Genomic DNA, 20288 nt, shown 5'->3' with positions numbered 1-20288 from the left:
TGGTGAAACAAATCTCAAATCTGGCTTTTTGAACAGCAGAGAGCCAGGACAGAGAATGCTTGGGCTCCATGGGGCTTGAGCCATGGCGTTTGAAGCTGAGCCGTCCTTGAGGTTCAAAGTACGGATCGGGCTTTGCCATTTGTCATCATGTAGGAAAGGGCCGGTCCATTTTTGGTTTTGAAGGGTTTTAAATCTGATGCAGGAAGCTACAGGAAGCCAGTGAAGGGAGCACAGCAGTGGAGTGACGTGCGTGAACTTTGCAGCAGCACAACAAGTCTCCAATCTTCATTCAGGATCAGTTGTGTACAGGTCTCATGGCCTGTAGAGGAAGACCAGCAAGTAGTGAGTTTTGCAGTAGTTTTGAGTTTTGAGATGACAAGGCATCACAAGAACCCGGGCAGAGGCCTATGCATGTTGCAAAGGAGAAACCTGACTGTGTTGGCTTTGAAACATATAAACTGGGAAAAATAACTGGTTGCCAAAGATTGAGGCACTTCAAACAAGAGCAGGGAGGTCATAGTGAGGATTTGGAGTAACTGGGATGTACAGAAGCTCCGTTTTGCTGAGGGTTAAACTTCGGCATCTATGAAGTGATGTCAGTCAGGCATGCTGAGATCCAACTGGAAACCGTCAGACAGTGGGAAGGAGAAGATGACTTGTGTTTCCCGTTTCTCATCCTTGTCCTCCTTGCTTTTCTGCAGTCATCGTCTACCTCCAGTCAAGACGATGAGAAGTCGACACTGGAGGAGGTCAGTGAGGGAGGCATCCCCATTGACCAGCCAGGCTCAGCGTTCTCCAGCACTGGAGCTCAAGACTCCCACATGGCCTTCTCTCACTCTCAGACCCTCAACAAGTCCAGCTCGTCCCCTGAGCTCCAGACCCTTCCTGAGGCCTTTGCCAAGGCGGTTGGGTCTGGGGCCGGAGTGGGAGACACGCTCAGGTCAAGGACTCCGGTCGAGGGCTGGAGCCAGCAGGCCCAGGGCCTGCTGGAGAGAGACGTCCCAGGGGAGGCTGGTGTGCTGGGGGAGAGCGTCGCTCCAGGATGCCCCTCCAGCACCAGTGTGTCCACCTCCTCTTCCTCAGCTAAGATGAAGCCAGACTTTCCCAGCACCCACCAAGAACCCCATTCTCTCTCCCCAAGTGGGCACAGACCTCGGGGCCACACCATCTCCGTCTCTGCCCCCTCGTCACGCAGAGAGAGAAAATCAGACCGAGACCCATATCACAACCGCGGGGGCCCGACGACCATTGAGAAGAGCTCAGGGCTGAGCCCCAGGTAAGACTAGGTGTTCATGTAAGACTATCTCACTCAACAAGCATGGTTCAAATTGGTAGATATGATGAGCTTCACCATCCTTTGGTGGAGGTCATGGTGTTCACACTTTATATATAATTTTAAGAGGCATTTGACCCGAAGATTGGTTGGACTGTTCTGGAGATGAAGACTGGAATTCTGTCATCATCACAGTTCTTGTGTTAATTGAACAATTTCCTGCGATCTTTGAAACACAGTAGAGAAAACCCTTCTGTGTTTCTTGGTGTTTCTTGTATGTATGCTAACGATGACTGCACTCATTAGCCACGCTCCTGCCCATTAGAAGCGATGGTAAGTCACGTACATGTGTACATGTCTTCGGTTTGGCAGCAGGACACAGTTAATGCCAGCAAAGACTGCAGCTGCAGGCGACCACCTTGGGAACTGCTTCAAATGTAACAATTCAGCCAAGAACCTTCCTCTCTTACTACGATTGTCATTCTGACCCCACATGTACTGTGGCATTGTATCTGTATTCGCTGATTGGGGTGGAGGGGCGGGGTCCTCATGGCTCTGCCATTTGCTCCGCCTCCTTTTAATAAACCTGCTGAGCCCCTAATATTAAAAAAAGCAGTGGTGCGTGAGCCGTCAGTCTTGTTCCCCGAACATCATCTCGAATGGAAGATGGAGCAGCTGTGATATGAAAGGTTCCTCGCAATAAGCCCGTTGACCTTATTTGGACAGTCCTGTTTTGAGGGCTTTAGAGGAGCAGACTTTAATATCTTCTTAGCAGCTGGTTGCTTCTGATCTCCGCTTAAGGCTGGGCTTTTTAATGTCATTAGTCTAGTACATGCGAATGACTCACTGGTGCTTATGTTGTTCCCCTTGCTGATGATCGTGTCTCACGGTGCGTCTGCACATCACAGATCATTTCACAGAAAGGATGCATTACCCTTGAAAGGGTCTCTTGAAAGACGCCAGCATGCTTGGCATGCTGAAGTGGCAGTGTTTTTGTGAGCAATCTAACCTGGGCCATGCCCTGTTCTGCACGTTGTTACAGAGTACCTGGGTTTCAACATGCTGTCCCTGCAGGTAATCAAATCCAGAGATGTCTGTAGAGGACGGTATGGATGAAGTCCTGGTCTGATCTTTAAGATGCCTTTGAAATGGCGTTAAATTTAAGGTCGGGCTGTGTTGAGAGTTGTGGTATATCTGATCTCATGGCTGTTAGAGTGAAGGTAATTGACTGTTTTCCCCTGTTCATCTTGGGCCAAGTGCCCTAGTGCAATAGTGTTGGTGGAAGAAACCAAGATCATCTGTGGCAAAGTGCACTAGTGCGGTAGTTCTAGTGGAAGGAGCTTTATCTTGCACACCGTTGACTGAAGTGAACTAACTCAAACTCCTCCCCTTCCTGTCTCCAGTTTTGTGTTCCTCCAGCTCTACCATTCGCCGTTCTTTGGTAATGAGGCCAACAAGCCACTCCTCCTCCCCAAGTCTGAGGTAATGGTCATGCACACGTCATGACTTACACATCCCCATTTACACAGTTATGTTGATCTCTAGACAGCATGAGCCACAACTGAAGGATATAACAGGTGTTGGCCTACTTGGTGGACGTATCTGTTAAGTCTAGTAAATAGACAGGCAATATTTGTTTATTCGTATAACCTAACATTGTTTGTGATATGTTTAGTCTTAAAGGTTAGGACCATTATTTAAAAGGAAGACTTTTATTATGAAGTGAGAAGAAGGGAGAAGGGGGAGGAGTTTGGTTGGTGGTGGTTGAGGAAGGAATGTGAAATAAAGAGGTCGTTACTGAGTTTATGAAGTTCGTTTTTTTGAGTAACAGTATCTACATGCATGAGGCATTAACGAACGAATAAATTTTACATTTATAAAGCGCCTTTCATCATACCTGAGGTCGCTTTACAATTAACACAAGCTTCTTTCCTGCCAGCTGATTGATCGAGCAGTAAAAGTCCTGGATCAAATGCCACCCTATGACACTCACAAGATTGGAGTAGTGTTTGTTGGGCCTGGCCAGGTACGTATAGTGTGTGTGGAGCATCAGAGGTACATCCTCGTACTTCTGAGTATAAGTCCGAATATGTCCAGCGAAGTTGGAGTGTGGTTCATTAAATTCTTCAATTTACACCAAATCCTCCTTTCACGTTTAATCAAAAAAACTATCAGAGGCTATTAACTCAGTCTCACTGGTTTGACTGTTGGGATGGTTGTGAAGGTGCACAAAGCCTTTAGAGAGAGTGCAGTCCTAATCTGTTCCTGTCATTTCAAGGCCAACAACGAGGTAGCTATCCTGTCCAATGAGTACGGCTCCAACCGCTACGCCCGCTTCCTGACTGGGCTCGGCAAGCTCATCCACCTGAAGGACTGCGACCCAGACCAGATCTTCCTGGGCGGCTTGGACCACGGCCGCTATGCCGATGATGGGGAGTTCACCTACTGCTGGCATGACGACATCATGCAAGGTAAGGTGTGTGTGTGTGTGTAGATTGTGTGTGTTTAGCTCTGGTTGTAATCAAGTGAGGACATTGGTGCGTCCTCCCGTTTTTGTGTGTGCTGACCAGTGTTTGTGGTGTTGCTCTCTTGTAGCCATTTTCCACATCGCCACCCTGATGCCCAACAGAGAAAGTGACCGGAGCTGCTGTAACAAGAAGAGACACATTGGGAACGACTTTGTGGTGGTGGTTTACAACGATGCTGGGGAGGAGTACAAGCTCGGAACCATCAAGGTTCAAGACAACACACGTCACACACGTCACACACACGCGTCACACACACGCGTCACACACACGCGTCACACACACGCGTCACACACACGCGTCACACACACGCGTCACACACACGCGTCACACACACGCGTCACACACACGCGTCACACACACGCGTCACACACACACGCGTCACACACACGCGTCACACACACACGCGTCACACACACACACACACACACGTGTCACACACACACACACACACACGTGTCACACACACACACACACACACACGTCACACACACACACGTGTGCATGTAATACAGACATAGTCTTGTGCCAGTTGTGTAACAAGGATCTATGGTGTCTATACTTGTGTTATGATTAATACACACACACTTGTGCACATACAGAAAAAATACACCTAATTTTCCATGATATCCAGAATCTTTTTCTTTATAGCTGCTTGTTGCATGCTAAAACAAAACAAATGTGTATTTGCAGCACACCAACTGACCACACGCATACACCCTGTGTGACGTTCACGTCTTCATAAACGCCCCGATTATCTTCACAAACCCCCCGTTTAACGCTCATGTCTTCATTGTGTGTCCAGGGCCAGTTTAACTTTGTGGAGGTTGTCATAAAGCCCCTGGACTATGAGAGTAACCTGGTTACACTGCAGTGTCGCAAAGGTGACTTGCATCACAGCATACACTTTTATCTGGAATTCTGCAGCAAACGTTTCCTCACAATTAGAATAATGAAAGTACGCCTCTGGGGCTTAGGTCTGTGTGTCAGTGTCCCAACACTGCCAGTGTTCTTTTACTCTTACCATTCATTTCTGTATCCTGCAGACCTGGAGGGGTTGGTGGACACCACTATAGTGAAGATTGTGTCTGACAAGAACCTCCCACTGCTAGTGAGACAGATGGCTCTGCATGCAAATGTGAGCTCTCTTCCCTTGATGGATCGATTGATGGATTGATGGTCTCCCTGTCCTGTCTGTCTGTGTCTGTCTCTCTCTCTTCTAATGGCTGCGGTTTGTTAAAAAAAAATTAATACTACAAGCCATCCAAGCACTGCAAACTTTCTGTTGTAGCAGCCAGAATAATCTCTTGCACACAGAAGGAGTCATATAGCTTTTACAAACGCTTCCTTAGCACAACCATTTTGGAACTGTAGATATAACAAGCAGCCAAAAGTACGGTCTTTTACAAATTGTCACTTTATGAAACTCAAAGTAGACTTGGCATGTTTACCTTTCTCAGTGGTTTAGTTACATACAGACCCCAGTCAAGCAGCTCTGCAGGCTGGGAGAATGGGTTTAGAATCTTTAAATGGGTTTAGAATGGGTTAGAGTCTTTAAGTTTAGGATTGATTTAGTGTCTTTAGGTTTAGAAAGCATGTTGTGTCTTGCTTTAGAATGGGTTTAATGTGTTTAATTACGATTTTGTTTTTCCTCTTTCGCCCAAGATGGCGTCCCTTGTTCACCAGTACAGAGCCAATCCGTCTGATGCCTATGCTTCAAAATGGTTGGCCCGCCTCCGGCACATCAAAAGAATCCGAACACGGGTAAGATGGTCATAAGACTTGCATAATTGAACCGTTTCACTTCATTCACATTATTCCATTGAATCTCCTATGGCTGGATGCCATAGAAATGCATATCAACAACAACTTGTCTATTCGTGCCACCCCGTTGCCTCCCTCTCAATCTCAAAGGCTCAAGAGGAAATCCAGTCCCGCCCCATTCCTGGAATCTCTCTCACCCAAAGCCACGCGCCCTTGCAGAACAAAACATCTCACCAGCCACCAGGTTCTGCTGCTAACCCCGACTCTGGCCAGAGGAAGCGACTGGTTTCCACAGTTGACGACTTCACAGATTTTGTTTAGGATTGACTTTTAACCCTTTCCCCACCCTAAACCACCCCATCTACCCTCCACTACCTGATGATGATGACGACGTGATGATGCTGATATTTTTAATATTTTTAAGTTGATGAATTAAATATCCTTAAAGCATGAAAGTGCCCCACACTAATATGTGCTCGGTGCTGTCGTGTACTGCTTCCCATGGAGTACGTTTGCCAGCGTGCACAAGCGCACACTTTCACAACACTTTCATTCTTGCACACTTTCACGCCCGCACTCACTCACTCTCTGTATTGCCTCTTCTTGTTGGGCTAACGGATCTGTTAATACCGGCTAATCCATCGGTAAAAAGAGATTTTATTGGTGTTTGTGTGTGTGTGTGCATAAATAGGTATGAAATATCCATTAAAACATGCATAAGAGAGAGTAATGCATGTGTTTGCACCCAAGCCTCTGACCCACAATGCTCAGTGGTAGTGCCAACTTGCCGTATGTGAACCTTTTATAATCAAAGATTATCCTCTCAAACCGAACGACATACCACTGCAGGCATTGTGCTCAGGATTTGTTATTAAAGTTCAAGGAAGACAGGAAAACCGAAGTGAATAAACACTAAAAGATTTGGAAACCAAGTTGTATGCGTGTGTCTTGTATGTAGAATAAATTGTTAGAACTCAAGAAATTTTGATTTATAATTTTTCAGGTTTTATTTACATTGTAATGTAAATGTTAAAGAAAATCATTTTCTAAAGCAAACTGTTTCATGTTCAGTGAAGAGCTACAACTGAAACTGAAAGTCATGAAAGCCACTTGGCGGTCAAACTCTTTATTTGACTTTGTCAAGTGCAAAAGCATTTAAGTGCCACAGCTGGTGAATACAATGGCAAGATGAATAACGCGTAGACACGATTCCTGCAGTGAACAAATTACGTTTAACGCAAAAATATATTTAGCATTTAGGAAATGGACTTTGGCACTTCAAACGTGTTTATGGACTTTCTACAATGGAAATACTTTTGACACAATCAAAAACAGACATACTGGTTTATTTTTAATACTGATAATGCCATGAGAACATTAGCAATAGGATTTACGAAGCCAAAGCTACTAAACTTCATTATTGCTCAGTAATAACTGTTAAAAGATTTTGTGTTTGCTTAACAAAACAAACAAAAAAAGGCATGAGGTTGCTGTGCTGAAAATACTGAAGCATTGTGGGAAGTCCATAAGTGTGAAGGTAAAAACATCAGTGTGGTCAGTGCAGGTTTTCTTGAAGCAAAATGAGGGACAAGGAGGTACTATGCATTCTTTACATCAAAGCACAGCGATTATGTACAGAAACTGCCTGAAGACTTCAAGATGTGACTGGAATGGATTGAAAATATAGATAACATGGATTCCTACGGCAGGCTTCTCACAAGAAGAGTAACCTTTTTCATGTTCTGGTCTTGGAGTGGGTTCTTCTTTGGTTTAAAGCACTTCAGTCTAAATACCTTATAGTATTATTTGCACTATGGGACTCATAAATGTCCTGTAGAAGACAAACAAGAACGACAATGCACAAAAATCAACAGAAAAACAAAGTATCATCCTGATTTGGCTATTTTAAAGGGTCCCTGAGTATCATCATGGTAAACAACACATTTAGGGGTAAATATTTTTTTTTTTTTTTGGGGGGGGTTTAGCAACAAATTAATACAAATAAGATTTGTTTCCTGATATAAACTGATGTATATTAATTGAAGAAAATATGTTGTCATTATTGATGCATGTTCTGGAAGGGGTGTGTGTGTGTGTGTGTGTGTGTGTGTGTGTGAGAGGTGGGAGGGGTTCAAGACAATAAACATTCCAGATGAGTTATTAAATATGGCATAGCATAAAAGCCTGACGTTGAAATAAAGTGCAAAGTATACAAGAAACAGACTTTAGTTAAAATAACTCTCTTGATGCTTAAATGAATAGCAAGCCTTGGCTAGTCTATACGAAGAGTAATGTTCTTGAAGCTATCTCTTATTATTTTCGTACCAAGCTTATTTACTTAATTTTCAAAAGATTCACACAATTACTCTTCTAAGCAATCACTTACGTACATCAATACAAAGTGCTTTTTTTTAAATAAAAATAAAAAATTTCAAAAGCAACAATTGAAAAAGTAACAAAAATAATACACTTAATAATGCATTATAACATGTTTATGTTCCTGCATGTAACAATGTGTCATGTGGATATAGAGGAGCAATGTATATAAAAAAGCTGGATATTGGACCTATATTTCCTCATCAGTTACTTTTTCTTACTTTTTAAAAGTCCTTTCCTCAATTTCCTATTTTCCATCATCCCATTTTCAGTCTTGTCTTTCTTTTCTAAAAGTACACAATCTTCAGTGATCTGCAGTCTTTCATTCCTGACTTTTCTTTACCATTCATTATTGCTGCCTTTCTCAAGTCTTTAAGGTCCTTTAGGTTTGATAAATCCTCTGGCTCATTTGCATTTTGCTTTGAAATGGAAAAGTTAAAGGGTTATTTTGGAACAGTGAGGTTTGAGCACCCTGATACCCTCTACATGAGTGTTTGTGTGTGGACATGGTTGCTTACTCTCATTTGATTTGCATGTTTGTAAATTAGATATCTGTACAATAAGAAGCATGCATTATGCTTAAGTACCTGCAAGCATAAACTATGTGCATAATGTTGATATGTCTATGTATATCAATGTATGTGTGAGTCCACTTGTATGTGATTTTCTTTTCAGCTTCCAAATAGGCTGTACCAGTGGGCACAATATATACCCATAACCTCGCAATAGCTTCCTTTGTGATAAGTCAAAAAAATATTAAACACCATAAAACATTACATAATACATAACTTGACACAATGCCTCAAACACAAACTCGAATGCTGAAAAATATCACTACATATCGACCATCTTGTGACAACGGTTTTGCAATACAGTTTTCTAATGTTACTTCCTGTGGTTTCATTTTGATGCTATGGCAGCACAAAGTGTGCCCTTGTCGGTTTCAACCCATCTGACCTCCAGGGTCATAGGGCTGGACTGAGGTCATTCAAAGTGAAGGAAAGGGGAGAAACTTGATACAGAACTTCATGAGGGTAAGCGTGACCAGCACCTTATTTCCATACTGACTTTGTACCACATGGCTGTGCCCCAGTCAAGCAAGTCAAACTGCACTGCTCTGGGACAGATTGATCAGGCTGTTGTGGTACGGTTGGGTTTTTGTTTCCCCATATTTGAATCTCAGTTTTTCTTGGGAGTTGGTAACAAAACCTGCTGTCACCAATCTCTTTTACACAACAACAATCCCTCAACTTTGTCCATAATAATTCACTTAACCTTCTTTGACTCATTACCTGAAAAAATAAGACTTCAGTCTTACAGAACCTTCTTTCCAATTCTCCGTCAATTGGAATCCTTGGGTCCTCAAGGTTTAGAGTGTCCTGAGATATGACTGTCTGGGTTGGGGTGGACCTTGTTTTTCAGTGGTGGGGGTTTGTGCTTGCGTTTGCGTGTGGGTATGGTGATAGTGTGTGCTGGATGCCGGAAAAGGCTAGAGGGGAGGTCCTCACTGTTACTAGGGGGAACCCACTCAAGAGCACGAGGAATTGGGGTTGGATTAGTTGTAGTTGAACCAGGGGGAGTAGGAGGGGCAGTAGTTGGGGTGGGTATTGGTGTTGGAGGGGGTACAGGTCTGCTGTTGCAGTCAATAGACTCGGCATCTTTGAGGATGTTTGGATCAACCTTCTTGGTGTTTGAGATTTTATGAGGACCTTTGCAAGTCTTTTGGGAATTTATTTCCCCTGTACCTATGCTTGCTTCTGCCCTGAGGACACTTTCTTCTACTTTGAGGAGACACGACATCTTGTGAAGGTTCATTTCAGTTTTACTGGTATGTGTTTCCATCCTGTCAGGACTTACTTGTGCTTTTTGATAACTCATGTCAATACTTTGGGGACTTGAATCCTTCACCAACAAGTCCTGCTGAGGATGTATCTGGCGTGAACTGGGATCTCCCTTATGGAGGCCCTTATCAATTTTGTGAGAACTTTTGTTGCTCTTGTGGTAAACCTTGCCTGCAGGTCCAAGACATTGTGGGGACTCAGCATTGTGAGGACGCTTGCTCATTTCTGTGTGGGAATGTCTTTGTGAGCCTCTGTGTCCCCGGCTGTGTGTCCTCTGTCCTGCAGAGTCCAAATTTCGTATTCTGTGTCTCCCATGAGTCCATCCCCGGCTCTTCCTCTGGACTTTTTCTAGCTGACACTCAGTGCGGTACAGTTCCTCTGTTGCCTGGGTAACCCGGTCCAGTTGCAGCAGCAAAGCATCAAAGGCTGGAAGGACCCTTCTAAGGGTGGCCTCCATTTCTGCCCGCTCTCTCCAAGCCTGGCCTCCCACCACCAACCCCAGGCCTAAGGTGGGGCCTAGGCCAAGTCCCGGAGCCTCAGCTAGGCTGCATGGACTGCTTGAGGTGGGCTGCCAGGAAGCCTCTGAGCCACATTCGACACTGTCGGGCGTCGGCGGGGCCTCTGGTGTGTCCAGAGGAGGCAGGCAGAGGGACTTGCAGTCGCTCGTGGATGAAGATCTGGATGGAGGGAGCTCCATACCCTCAAAGCGCACTTTGTGACGGAACTAAAGAAAGCAGAACAGAGATAGATCCAAATTAATGAATAAAGTCTGGTTTAGCTCCAGTTGCTGTTATATTCTGAAAGATATAGACATGCAAGATATTTGAAGAGGTTGAGGGGGTTTTGACTAGAACCCATAGAATATCTGAATCTAACTTTGGCTTTATGGGGTATCTGGCGTTACTAAACAAAAAAGTAGTAAAAATGATCATGGGTGTTGGGGGTAAGAATTCACTATTGTGCAAATCTGGTTTGTTCACCTAATTGCTATCTTATCATTATACTGGCCAATCTTTCCAAGCTGTAAATCATAATATTAGCTAATATTAATATTATAATATTAGCTTAATAATAATAATATTAGCTTATAATAATAATTTATAATTATACTATAATAATATAATAATAATTTATAATTATTATTATAATTTATATATAATTTATATTATTATTATTAATAATAATTAATAGTATATTATTATTTTATATAATATATATATATATAATATATTATTATTAATAATAATATTAGCTTATAATATTAATATTATAATATTAGCTTATTCACAATCTCCTTTTAACACATCTTGCATCCAGAACCATGGATGAAACCAAAGAACAAAAGGCGAGAGTCTTGAAGCTTGCTGCTGTGGACCCACCTCCTTGGTGCGACTGAGTCCCATCCACATCTTCAGGCGTCTTAGGAACAGCTCCACCATCTCATAGTCCTGCAGGTCCACGGCCGGCCGGTACAGCTCCGCCCTTACCCGGCGATAGTTCCTTAGCAACACTGCTGTTACCAGCCAGAGCAGAACAAGACGCAGCAGCGTAAAGCTGATGTAGAAGACAAAACAGGAACTGGAGCAGGGGGAGGAGCCTCGGTTAGGTCGCCACGACAACTGTCCGTGCCCTCCAAAGTTTAGCAGTGATAAGCAGGCAGAAGCAACTGATCCATAGCCCTCCAAGACGGAATGGAAGAGCTGCAAAAAGACAAAAATTGTACTTTTCAAAAATAGCTTTTCAGAAGGCAATACTTTAACCAACACAGTCAATTAGGTGTTCTAAATAGAATGAAACGCGGCAGTTAAAAAGACGAAAGACATCCAGACAGGAGGAGAAAGAATGCAGGAGTGGATGTAAGTGCTGATGTAATGGCGTGGCTTTGACAATTTCATTACAGCTTTTCCTGTCGGGGAGATGCAAGCCCCAGAATGGAAAGTCTTATCCATCGGGCCCTTTTAATGAGTGAGAAAATAAGAGAAAAAAGGCAATTTGAAAGGAGAATAAAAATATTTTAGCCAGGGCTTGGAATTTGTTTCCCCACCATGAAAGCATACATATACACCTTTAAAAGGAAAGTTTAACCTTGTGCAGATTTACACCCCATGTTCAACATCATTCCACTTTTTCCATACACTCCCATTACAAAGCCCACCGACTAAACCTCACGCTCTCATGAGCCTCTGTGAGAGTCCAGCATGTGTGACTGGAACATGTGTAACTGGAGGTGTGTTATATATATATACAAATATATATATATATATATATATATATATATATATATATATATATATATATATATATATATATATACAAAAATGTCACGTTACAGCCCCTGACCCCTCCCCTTTGGGCGTGTGTTTATGTCGTCTATCTCACCTGTGGCTCATCTCGTCATCACATGGGGTTTATGTGGTTTGTCTATTTAATGTGTGTTCGCACAGTGTCCCGTGCTCGTCTTTGTCAGAGTCATTCATGTGTGTTATACATGCGCTGTCTGCGCTGTTTTTGTGTGATTATTAAAGTACGTCAGTGTTTGCAAGAGTGGACTCGTGCCTCATCCTTCTCGCTGCACTGGGCGTGACAGATTAAAAAATGTATCTATTCCCACCCCTAATATATATATATATATATATATATATATATATATATATATATATATATATAGATTAATCACACTGAAAACTTGAAATTACTCTGGATTAATCTAGATTAAAATGGCTCATTCAGAATATGCGTGCTACCCAAGTAATGACTAAAAGTCAGTCTTTGAAATAGGGTTTCTAACCATGCTTATGGGCCGTCAGCTAGTGGCAATCCACTGAGCAAAGAGATTGGTCAACTTGTCTGATAGAGCTGCGCTGACCTTGCCTCAGAGTAGTTTGGCAGCGACTCTTCCCCTGGGCTGCATCAGTGCTTGACCCAGCGTCAGCAGCATTAGCAAATGGGTGCTTTGCGTTTAAATGGTACTTCAGACTGGTAGAACTCCTACAATAAACTAATTCTGTGTTGCTTAAGGTGCAACCAACTTTAGTCTTGTCAATGTCTCCATTAGGAAGCTTCTTAAAAATGAATTTTCCATGAAGCAAACCTGGCGGCTTTGTGGCTGCATCCATGTAAGCACACGTGCGATTTGTTGTGGTAGTCTTTGTAATTCACAGGTTTGAAAACTCATCCTCACCCCCTACTGTGCAATTTGGTTAGGAATACACCCGAGCTAAACTATCAAGGTGAAAGTCATCATAGTTTGCTTACCTATTTTGACCCAGCTCCCAACCCATCTTTAAGAATAGATTAATGGCGATATTTTTTATGTCGCCCGATAAGAGTATCACACTATCGAACGCCGTTAACGCAGATAACGGCCCACCACTAATATATATATATAGAGAGGATTCTAGATATGTGCGGTTGCATGTGTTCCACCACTAATATATATATATATAGAGGATTCTAGATATGTGCGGTTGCATGTGTTCCACCACTAATATATATATATATATATATATATATATATATATATATATATATATATATATATATATATATATAGAGGATTCTAGATATGTGCGGTTGCATGTGTTCCACCACTAATATATATATATAGAGAGGATTCTAGATATGTGCGGTTGCATGTGTTGCATTTTTGGTGGCGTCTGCGCGTATTTGGAATAGCTGTCAGGTTTGTATGTGTGTGTCCTTCCCTGTACTCACCAGGTGTCCCATGTGAGAGTACGTTAGTAGCAGTAGGAGCAGACTGAGGGCCACACCGAGCAGCTCCCATGCGGATCTCCTTAGAGCCCTGCCAAAAACCGCCCACTCTCGCAGGAAGCGCAGCTGATGAGACGCCTGTGTGGAATTGGGCGGAGTTAGGACTTAACTGTACTTCGTGTAATATGGAAAACAGATCCACTTTAGATCCACTTTATTTTTGCCTCGTCATAGTAAATGATACTTTGAGCTCCTAAATCATTACTCTCACCTGCTGTACCAGCAGCACCTAGCCATAAAGAGCCATAGTATTAGTTCAACTGCAATCCTTACACATGAAACTGATCTGAGGTCAGGTTGCAGTGGCGATTTTTCACCTTGAGAACCAACAGGAAGAGCAGGATGGCGTTGAGCTGGGTCAGAACCTGGCTCTGTTGGGCCAGCGGGAAGAAGTCGGTGAACGATTCCTGTTGCTGCAGAAACGAAGCCCAGAGGTGGGAGGCGAGGGCGGAGCGACCGATGTGGAGGGCGGAGACACAAGCCGCCAGCAGCAGAGTGGACACGCCCACCATGTTCCATACCCGCAGGAAGTAGCTCCAACCCTGCTTCCGGGCAGCCACACCCTCTCGTACGGAGAAGTAAATGGTTAGGATGATCAAGAGGAGCTGACAGAAAGGGGGAGAAACAAGGGGGACAACTTTCAGTCTCCACTTTCAGCCTTTCGTACCTATAGTGTGCTTCATTATTTAGTGTACATGCTGTTTTGTATGAAATGCTGTCTAAACTGTAACCACTGAGCATGATGAGTTATTGACAGTCACTCTGAAACCTGGTGTGAAGATATGGTTGGCTGAGACACGGTGATTGACAGCTACCGTGAGGAACAGAGGGAGATCCATGCCGTGTTGCAGGGTCTTCAGGCTGCAGGTCTTTAGGTCCACGCTGGACTGAGTGTTCTCAGAGACGAGGAACTCCAGCAGAAAAGAGACCACCGCCAGCACGTCTGTGTTTGTATTATAGATGGAGAACTCCACAAACAGAGCCCTTGTCCTGACACACACACACACACACACACATACACGTTGGCTCAGAATGAAATAAGATAGCCTTGTCACTCTTTCTGTACCTCACCGGCCTTGGCCAAAAGACTCCACACACCCCCCATGTCACACTGTATTTCTGTCCTGACTCTGATTAGACCATCGCATTGGTTCTCCTGCACAGTCATGGGTTCTCCTGCACAGTCATGGGTTCTCCTGCACAGTCATGGTTGCTCTCAGTGGTTTTCCCTCTAGTGCTCAGCGAGCTGGCCTTGCCACTCTTCACCTGCTCGTTAGGGACCTATTTCCACCTGCCGCCAGGGGTGGCGCTGTTGTGCTCTATTTCAGCCTCGCAGGAGGGTTGGGATCAATATGATATGCTCTGTGACTCAGCTTTTCATCCACCGTAACTATAGCGACGGGGGGAACAGTCTTCAGGTTTCCTCGCCCACATTCTCTCCTTCTCTGACCTTTTCTAGTTCCCTTTATGTACCTAATTATGGCCCAGTTGGGTCCAATCACTTACACACACCTTGCAAATTGAAAAAAACACCATTTGTAGCTAGGAAAGAACATGGAGTCTTACCAAGAAACATCTCTTGAGTGTGCGTGAACGTGTACGCATGCACACAACACGTGTGTGTGTGTGTGTGTGTGTGTGTGTGTGTGTGTGTGTGTGTGTGTGTGTGTGTGTGTGTGTGTACTCACAGTGGATCCAGCCACTGGTGTGTACGCAGCTGTTGGATGAGACTTTTTGATTCTTGCATCTGTCTGCTGAGCTCCTGTATAAATCCACTGCTGCTGTACACAGAGAGCCGGCCCCAGTACCATGCCCTACACACACACGCACAGATAATAAGCATTCAATGATGGAAAGAAATAAAATGTTGAAGCAGGTGTCTGAGCTAGTTATTAATATAACATAGCTGTTATATAATATGATATGGTCCGTATATACCGTGCCTATGAGAGATTTTGTGTGTGGGTGCGCATGTATGTATGTGTGCTTCCTCTTACCCATTGCTATGAGACACACTGTGGCTCCAGTTGCGTGTTAACCCTGAACCTGACTCCGCCCACCCGGCTTGGCCACACCCAAACCAAAGGGATGCTGGTAAATGTCCGTGTGACATGCAAGCTAACGGGGAGAGAGGGAAGAGTCACGGCTCAGGTGATTGGGTACTGAGTAATATACTGTTTTGCCAAAAGTATTGGCTCACCTTCATTGACTCATATACAGCATATACATATATAAGTTCTGTCGCTTATCCATGTTGTGGAAACAAAAGCTTATAACCTGACTTTAAATTCATCAATTGGTTTTAGAAATTACTCATATGAAAGCTGAAACCCTTCCAAATGAGATTTATTTCATGAAAATTAATTTGCTTCACTGCAGAAATATTGATCATTTAATGAACACAGAAAGGTCAGATTTTGGCAAGACAAAAGTTTTGTCGCCTTGTCATATAATGCACCCAATTCTAGTTGGACTGGAAGAGACTGGAGATGTTTTTGACAAGCCCAGGTCCGGCAGACCCCACAAGACAACTGCTTGGGAGGAACATTTGTTGGTTAGAAAACCCAAAGCCAGTCCCTCTTCCACTGCAGCAGAGCTCCTCCAGGCCTGGTCACCTCAAGTCCCTGTGTCAACTAGAACAGTTTGTAGGATTCTGTCTCGAAATGGTCTCCATGGTCGAATCAGTGCCCAGAAGCCAGCACTAAACAAAAGGCAGGTAAAAAACCATGTGGCATTTGCCAAGGCCCACAGCCTGCTAAATGGATGGATGCTGGAAAAGTGGCAGAAGGTGGATTTCTCAGATGAATCTTCAGTTGAATTACACCACAGCCGCTGCAAATACTGCAGGAGACCTACTGGAGCCTGTATGGATCCAAGATTCACCCAGAAAACAGTCAAGTTCGGAAACTTGGAAAAGATCATGGTCTGGGGTTACATTCAGTATGAGGGTGTGCGAAACATTTGCAAGGTGGAAGGCAATATCAATAGCCTAAAATATCAAGAAGTATTAGCTACATCTTACATTCCCAATGGTAAAAGGGGTCAAATTTTGCAGCAGGATGGTGCTCCATCTCATACATCCATCTCTACATCAAAGTTCCTCAAGCTGAAGAAGATCAAGGTGCTCCAGGACTCGCCAGCCCAGTCACCAGACATGAACCTCATTGAGCATGTTTGGGGTAGGATGAAAGAGGAAGCTTGGAAGACAAAACCAAAGAATTTTGATGAACTCTGGGAGGCATGTAAGACTGCATTCTTTGCTATTGTATGAATCATTGTCGAACCGCATGGATGCGGTCCTTCAAGCTCATGGAAGTCACACAAAATATTAAATATGGCTCTAATAGCACCACAACGTCATTCACCAGTGTTATGAAGCCTATATTTGTATATGAAGTGAATTATTTGTTCGATTTTTACCTTACTTTCTGTGGGCGACAAAACTTTTGTCTTGCCAAAATCTGACCTTTCTGTATTCATTAAATGATCAATATTTCTGCAGTAAAGCAAAGTTATTTTCGTAAATTAAATCTCATTTGGGAGGACTTCAGCTTTCATATGAGTCATTTCTAAAACCAATCAATGAATTTAAAGTCAGGTTATAAGCTTTTGTTTCCACAACATGGATAAGCAACAGAACTTATGTCAGGGACTAATTCTAATTCATAGGGTTCAATATGACGTTGGTCCACCCTTTGCAGCTAGAACAGCTTCAACTCTTCTGGGAAGGTTGTTTAAACAAGGTTTAGGAGTGTGTTTATGGGGGTTTTTGACCATTATTCCTGAGGTCACATACTGTTGTTGGGCCAGAAGGCCTGGCTCTCAGTCTCCGCTCTAATTCATCCCAAAGGTGTTGGACTGAGGTCAGGACTCTGTGCAGGCCAGTCAATTTCATCCACACTAGACTTTGCCATCCAGGTCTTATGGACCTTGCTTTGTGCACTGGTGCACAGTCATGTTGGAAGAGGCATGGGCCAGCTCCAAACTGTTCCTACAAATTTGGGAACATGGAATTGTCCAAAATGTCTTGGTATGCTGAAGCATTCAGAGTTCCTTTCACTGGAACTAAGGGGCCAAGCCCAGCTCCTGAAGAACAACCCCACACCATAATCCCCCCTCCACCAAACTTTACACTTGGCACAATGCAGTCAGACAAGTACCATTCTCCTGGCAACCGCCAAACACAGACTTGTCCATGAGATTGCAAGATGGAGAAGCATGATTCGTCACTCCAGAGAACGCGTCTCCACTGCTCTAGAGTCCAGTGACGGTATGCTTTACACCACTGTATCCAACGCTTTGCATTGCACTTGGTGATGTATGGCTTGGATGCAGCTGCTCGTCCATGGAAACCCATTCCATGAAGCTCTCTGCACACTGTTCTTGAGCTAATCTGAAGGCCACATGAAGTTTGGATGTCTGTAGTGATTGACTCTGCATAAAGTTGGCGACCTCTTCACACTATGTGCTTCAGTATCCACTGACCCACCCGGTGTCAGTTTACATGGCTTACTACTACGCGGCTACTACTTACTACTACGCGGCTACTACTTACTACTACGCGGCTGAGTTGCTGTCGTTCCGAAACACTTCAATTTTCTTATAATACAGCTGACATTGGCTGTGGAATATTTAGGAGTGAGGAAATTTCATGATTTGTTCTGGATGGGTGAGCAAATATTTTTGGCAATATAGTGTATGTGTGGGACAGAAACTAAGTATGTGTCTACATGTGTAAATGTGTGCGAGTAAGCCAACTGAGTTAGTTTTAATGTATAGTTATAGCTAACTATAAACCTTATAGTGGTGTGTGTGTGTATTGTGTTTACCAATCAACAGCAGGATGATAAAAATGGTGGTGAATATATGGTTAATCACTTAAATTCTTCCTCTGTGTTCTACATAAGTGCCTGATTCTTTGGTCCAAAGACATTCCATGTAGAGGAAAGGCAGTAGAACTAGAACATCACAGCTAACTCAACAGAACCTAGAACCTCACAGCTAACTCAACAGAACCTAGAACCTCACAGCTAACTCAACAGAACCTAGAACCTCATAACTAGGTTCAACAGAACCTAGAACCTCACAGCTAACTCAACAGAACCTAGAACCTCACAGCTAACTCTACAGAACCTAGAACCTCACAACTAACTCAACAGAACCTAGAACCTCGCAGCTAACTCAACAGAACCTAGAACCTCGCAACTAACTCAACAGAACCTAGAACCTCACAGCTAACTCAACAGAACCTAGAACCTCACAGCTAACTCAACAGAACCTAGAACCTCACAGCTATCTCAACAGAACCTAGAACCTCAGAGCTAACTCAACAGAACCTAGAACCTCACAACTAACTCAACAGAACCTAGAATCTCACAGCTAACTCAACAGAACTTAGAACCTCAGAGCTAACTCAGTAGATCAGGTGTGAGGTGAGGTGACAGTTCTAGAGAGCTGTGTGAGAATCACCACCAATCCTGAAATGATCCTGTTTGTGGTTTTTACCAGTTAATCTTATTGACTCCTGTTTCCAGGGATGGTGATGTCATACCCCATTCCAGTCTTGCGGGAGGGTTGGGATCAATATTATATGCTTTGTGACTTTTTTCTACAAACAAAATCACCGTCTAAAGCCTCTGGATGATTCTATACTTTCTTCATATGAACAACACGCTCTTTCTTTCATTCCATTCTCTACCTCATCCTTCGTCTGTTTCTGTCTCTTTCTCACCTGGTTCTGATCTCAGCTGTCGGAGGCGGGGCTTGCCCAGCAGCAGGCTGCCTGTCCCCTCCATGAGGGTGGGCCCATCCAGTAACTGTGGCAACAGGGTATCGGAAAGCCACGCCCACATGTCCTCTCGCCTACACACAGGATCGTATCAGAAAGGTTAGGGTGCAATGAATGGTGTCTCTTCAAGGGATAGTCCATTATTCTTAAAGATAGCACAAATCTAAAAGATAGAGTCATTGTAAATGTATGGACTATTATAGAAATACCCAAAATAGGAAATAAAGTAGAAATAAAATAAGCTAGATGCATACACACACACACACACACACACACACACACACACACACACACACACACACACACACACACACACACACACAGTTCAGTGGTTCGCACTTGCGGTACCAAATGCCCATTACCTGCTGATGTTATTGAAGTGTTGCGTGTGAAGGTGGTTTTCTAGCTGAGTGTGCAGTCTCAGTCGGTGAGCATCTTTGGCTAAGTTGGTATAGTTCAGGAGCAGGACCACCAGCAGAAAGAGCATGTAGACCAGGAAGCCCTGCAGACACAGGAAAAGACCAACCTCAACAACATGACCACAGCACCACACACCAGTGGGGGTTCTGGGTTACTTTCTATTTTGCCATCAGAAGAGAATATGCCTTGCAAATATCAAACACTCTTGATGAGATGAAAAACAGAAACTCGAGGAGTGGAGAATCTAGTAGGACCAAGGGTTAGTGGATTTATACTCATGTCTGCATATGTATGTGTGCACACATGCATGTGTTTGTGTGTGTGCATGCCTGTATGCATGTGTGTGTGTGTGACCATGAGTAAGTGACAGTTCGAGTCTATATGCATGCGAGTGTGTGTGTGTATATGTACACTGTATGCATGCATGCATGCCTTTGCGTGTGTGTGTGTGTGTGTGTGTGTGTGTGAGTGTGTGTGAGAGTGTGAGTGTGTGTGTGTGTGTGTGTACATACACACCTTCAGCATGTTAT

The 20288-nt window shown here is 43.7% G+C and overlaps 2 protein-coding genes across 4 annotated transcripts in view; one reads left to right on the top strand and one right to left on the bottom strand.

Annotated features, from left to right (window-relative positions):
* Window positions 1-7129, top strand: part of tsc2 (TSC complex subunit 2) — a 31975-nt gene extending 24846 nt beyond the window's left edge. For both annotated transcript variants that reach the window (XM_076989347.1, XM_076989346.1), the window contains 9 exons: window positions 702-1276; window positions 2677-2755; window positions 3213-3299; window positions 3552-3744; window positions 3869-4008; window positions 4604-4682; window positions 4845-4936; window positions 5464-5562; window positions 5713-7129. In XM_076989347.1, coding sequence (XP_076845462.1) covers window positions 702-1276; window positions 2677-2755; window positions 3213-3299; window positions 3552-3744; window positions 3869-4008; window positions 4604-4682; window positions 4845-4936; window positions 5464-5562; window positions 5713-5883 — 1515 coding nt within the window. In that variant the 3' untranslated portion in view covers window positions 5884-7129. The remainder of the gene's footprint in view (window positions 1-701; window positions 1277-2676; window positions 2756-3212; window positions 3300-3551; window positions 3745-3868; window positions 4009-4603; window positions 4683-4844; window positions 4937-5463; window positions 5563-5712) is intronic.
* Window positions 6673-20288, bottom strand: part of pkd1a (polycystic kidney disease 1a) — a 112259-nt gene continuing 98643 nt past the window's right edge. For both annotated transcript variants that reach the window (XM_076989344.1, XM_076989345.1), the window contains 10 exons: window positions 20275-20288; window positions 19701-19840; window positions 19282-19412; window positions 15548-15668; window positions 15239-15364; window positions 14366-14540; window positions 13868-14155; window positions 13494-13628; window positions 11159-11479; window positions 6673-10503 (listed from right to left, as the gene is read on the bottom strand). The exon at window positions 20275-20288 is cut by the window's right edge and continues 181 nt beyond it. In XM_076989344.1, the coding sequence (XP_076845459.1) occupies window positions 9301-10503; window positions 11159-11479; window positions 13494-13628; window positions 13868-14155; window positions 14366-14540; window positions 15239-15364; window positions 15548-15668; window positions 19282-19412; window positions 19701-19840; window positions 20275-20288 (2654 nt within the window). In that variant the 3' untranslated portion in view covers window positions 6673-9300. The remainder of the gene's footprint in view (window positions 10504-11158; window positions 11480-13493; window positions 13629-13867; window positions 14156-14365; window positions 14541-15238; window positions 15365-15547; window positions 15669-19281; window positions 19413-19700; window positions 19841-20274) is intronic.

Source organism: Brachyhypopomus gauderio, unplaced genomic scaffold (genome assembly GCF_052324685.1).
Source record: "Brachyhypopomus gauderio isolate BG-103 unplaced genomic scaffold, BGAUD_0.2 sc67, whole genome shotgun sequence".
NCBI lineage: Eukaryota > Metazoa > Chordata > Actinopteri > Gymnotiformes > Hypopomidae > Brachyhypopomus > Brachyhypopomus gauderio.
The sequence above is the reverse complement of the archived record's forward strand: the minus strand, read 5'-3'. Positions and strand labels throughout refer to the sequence as shown.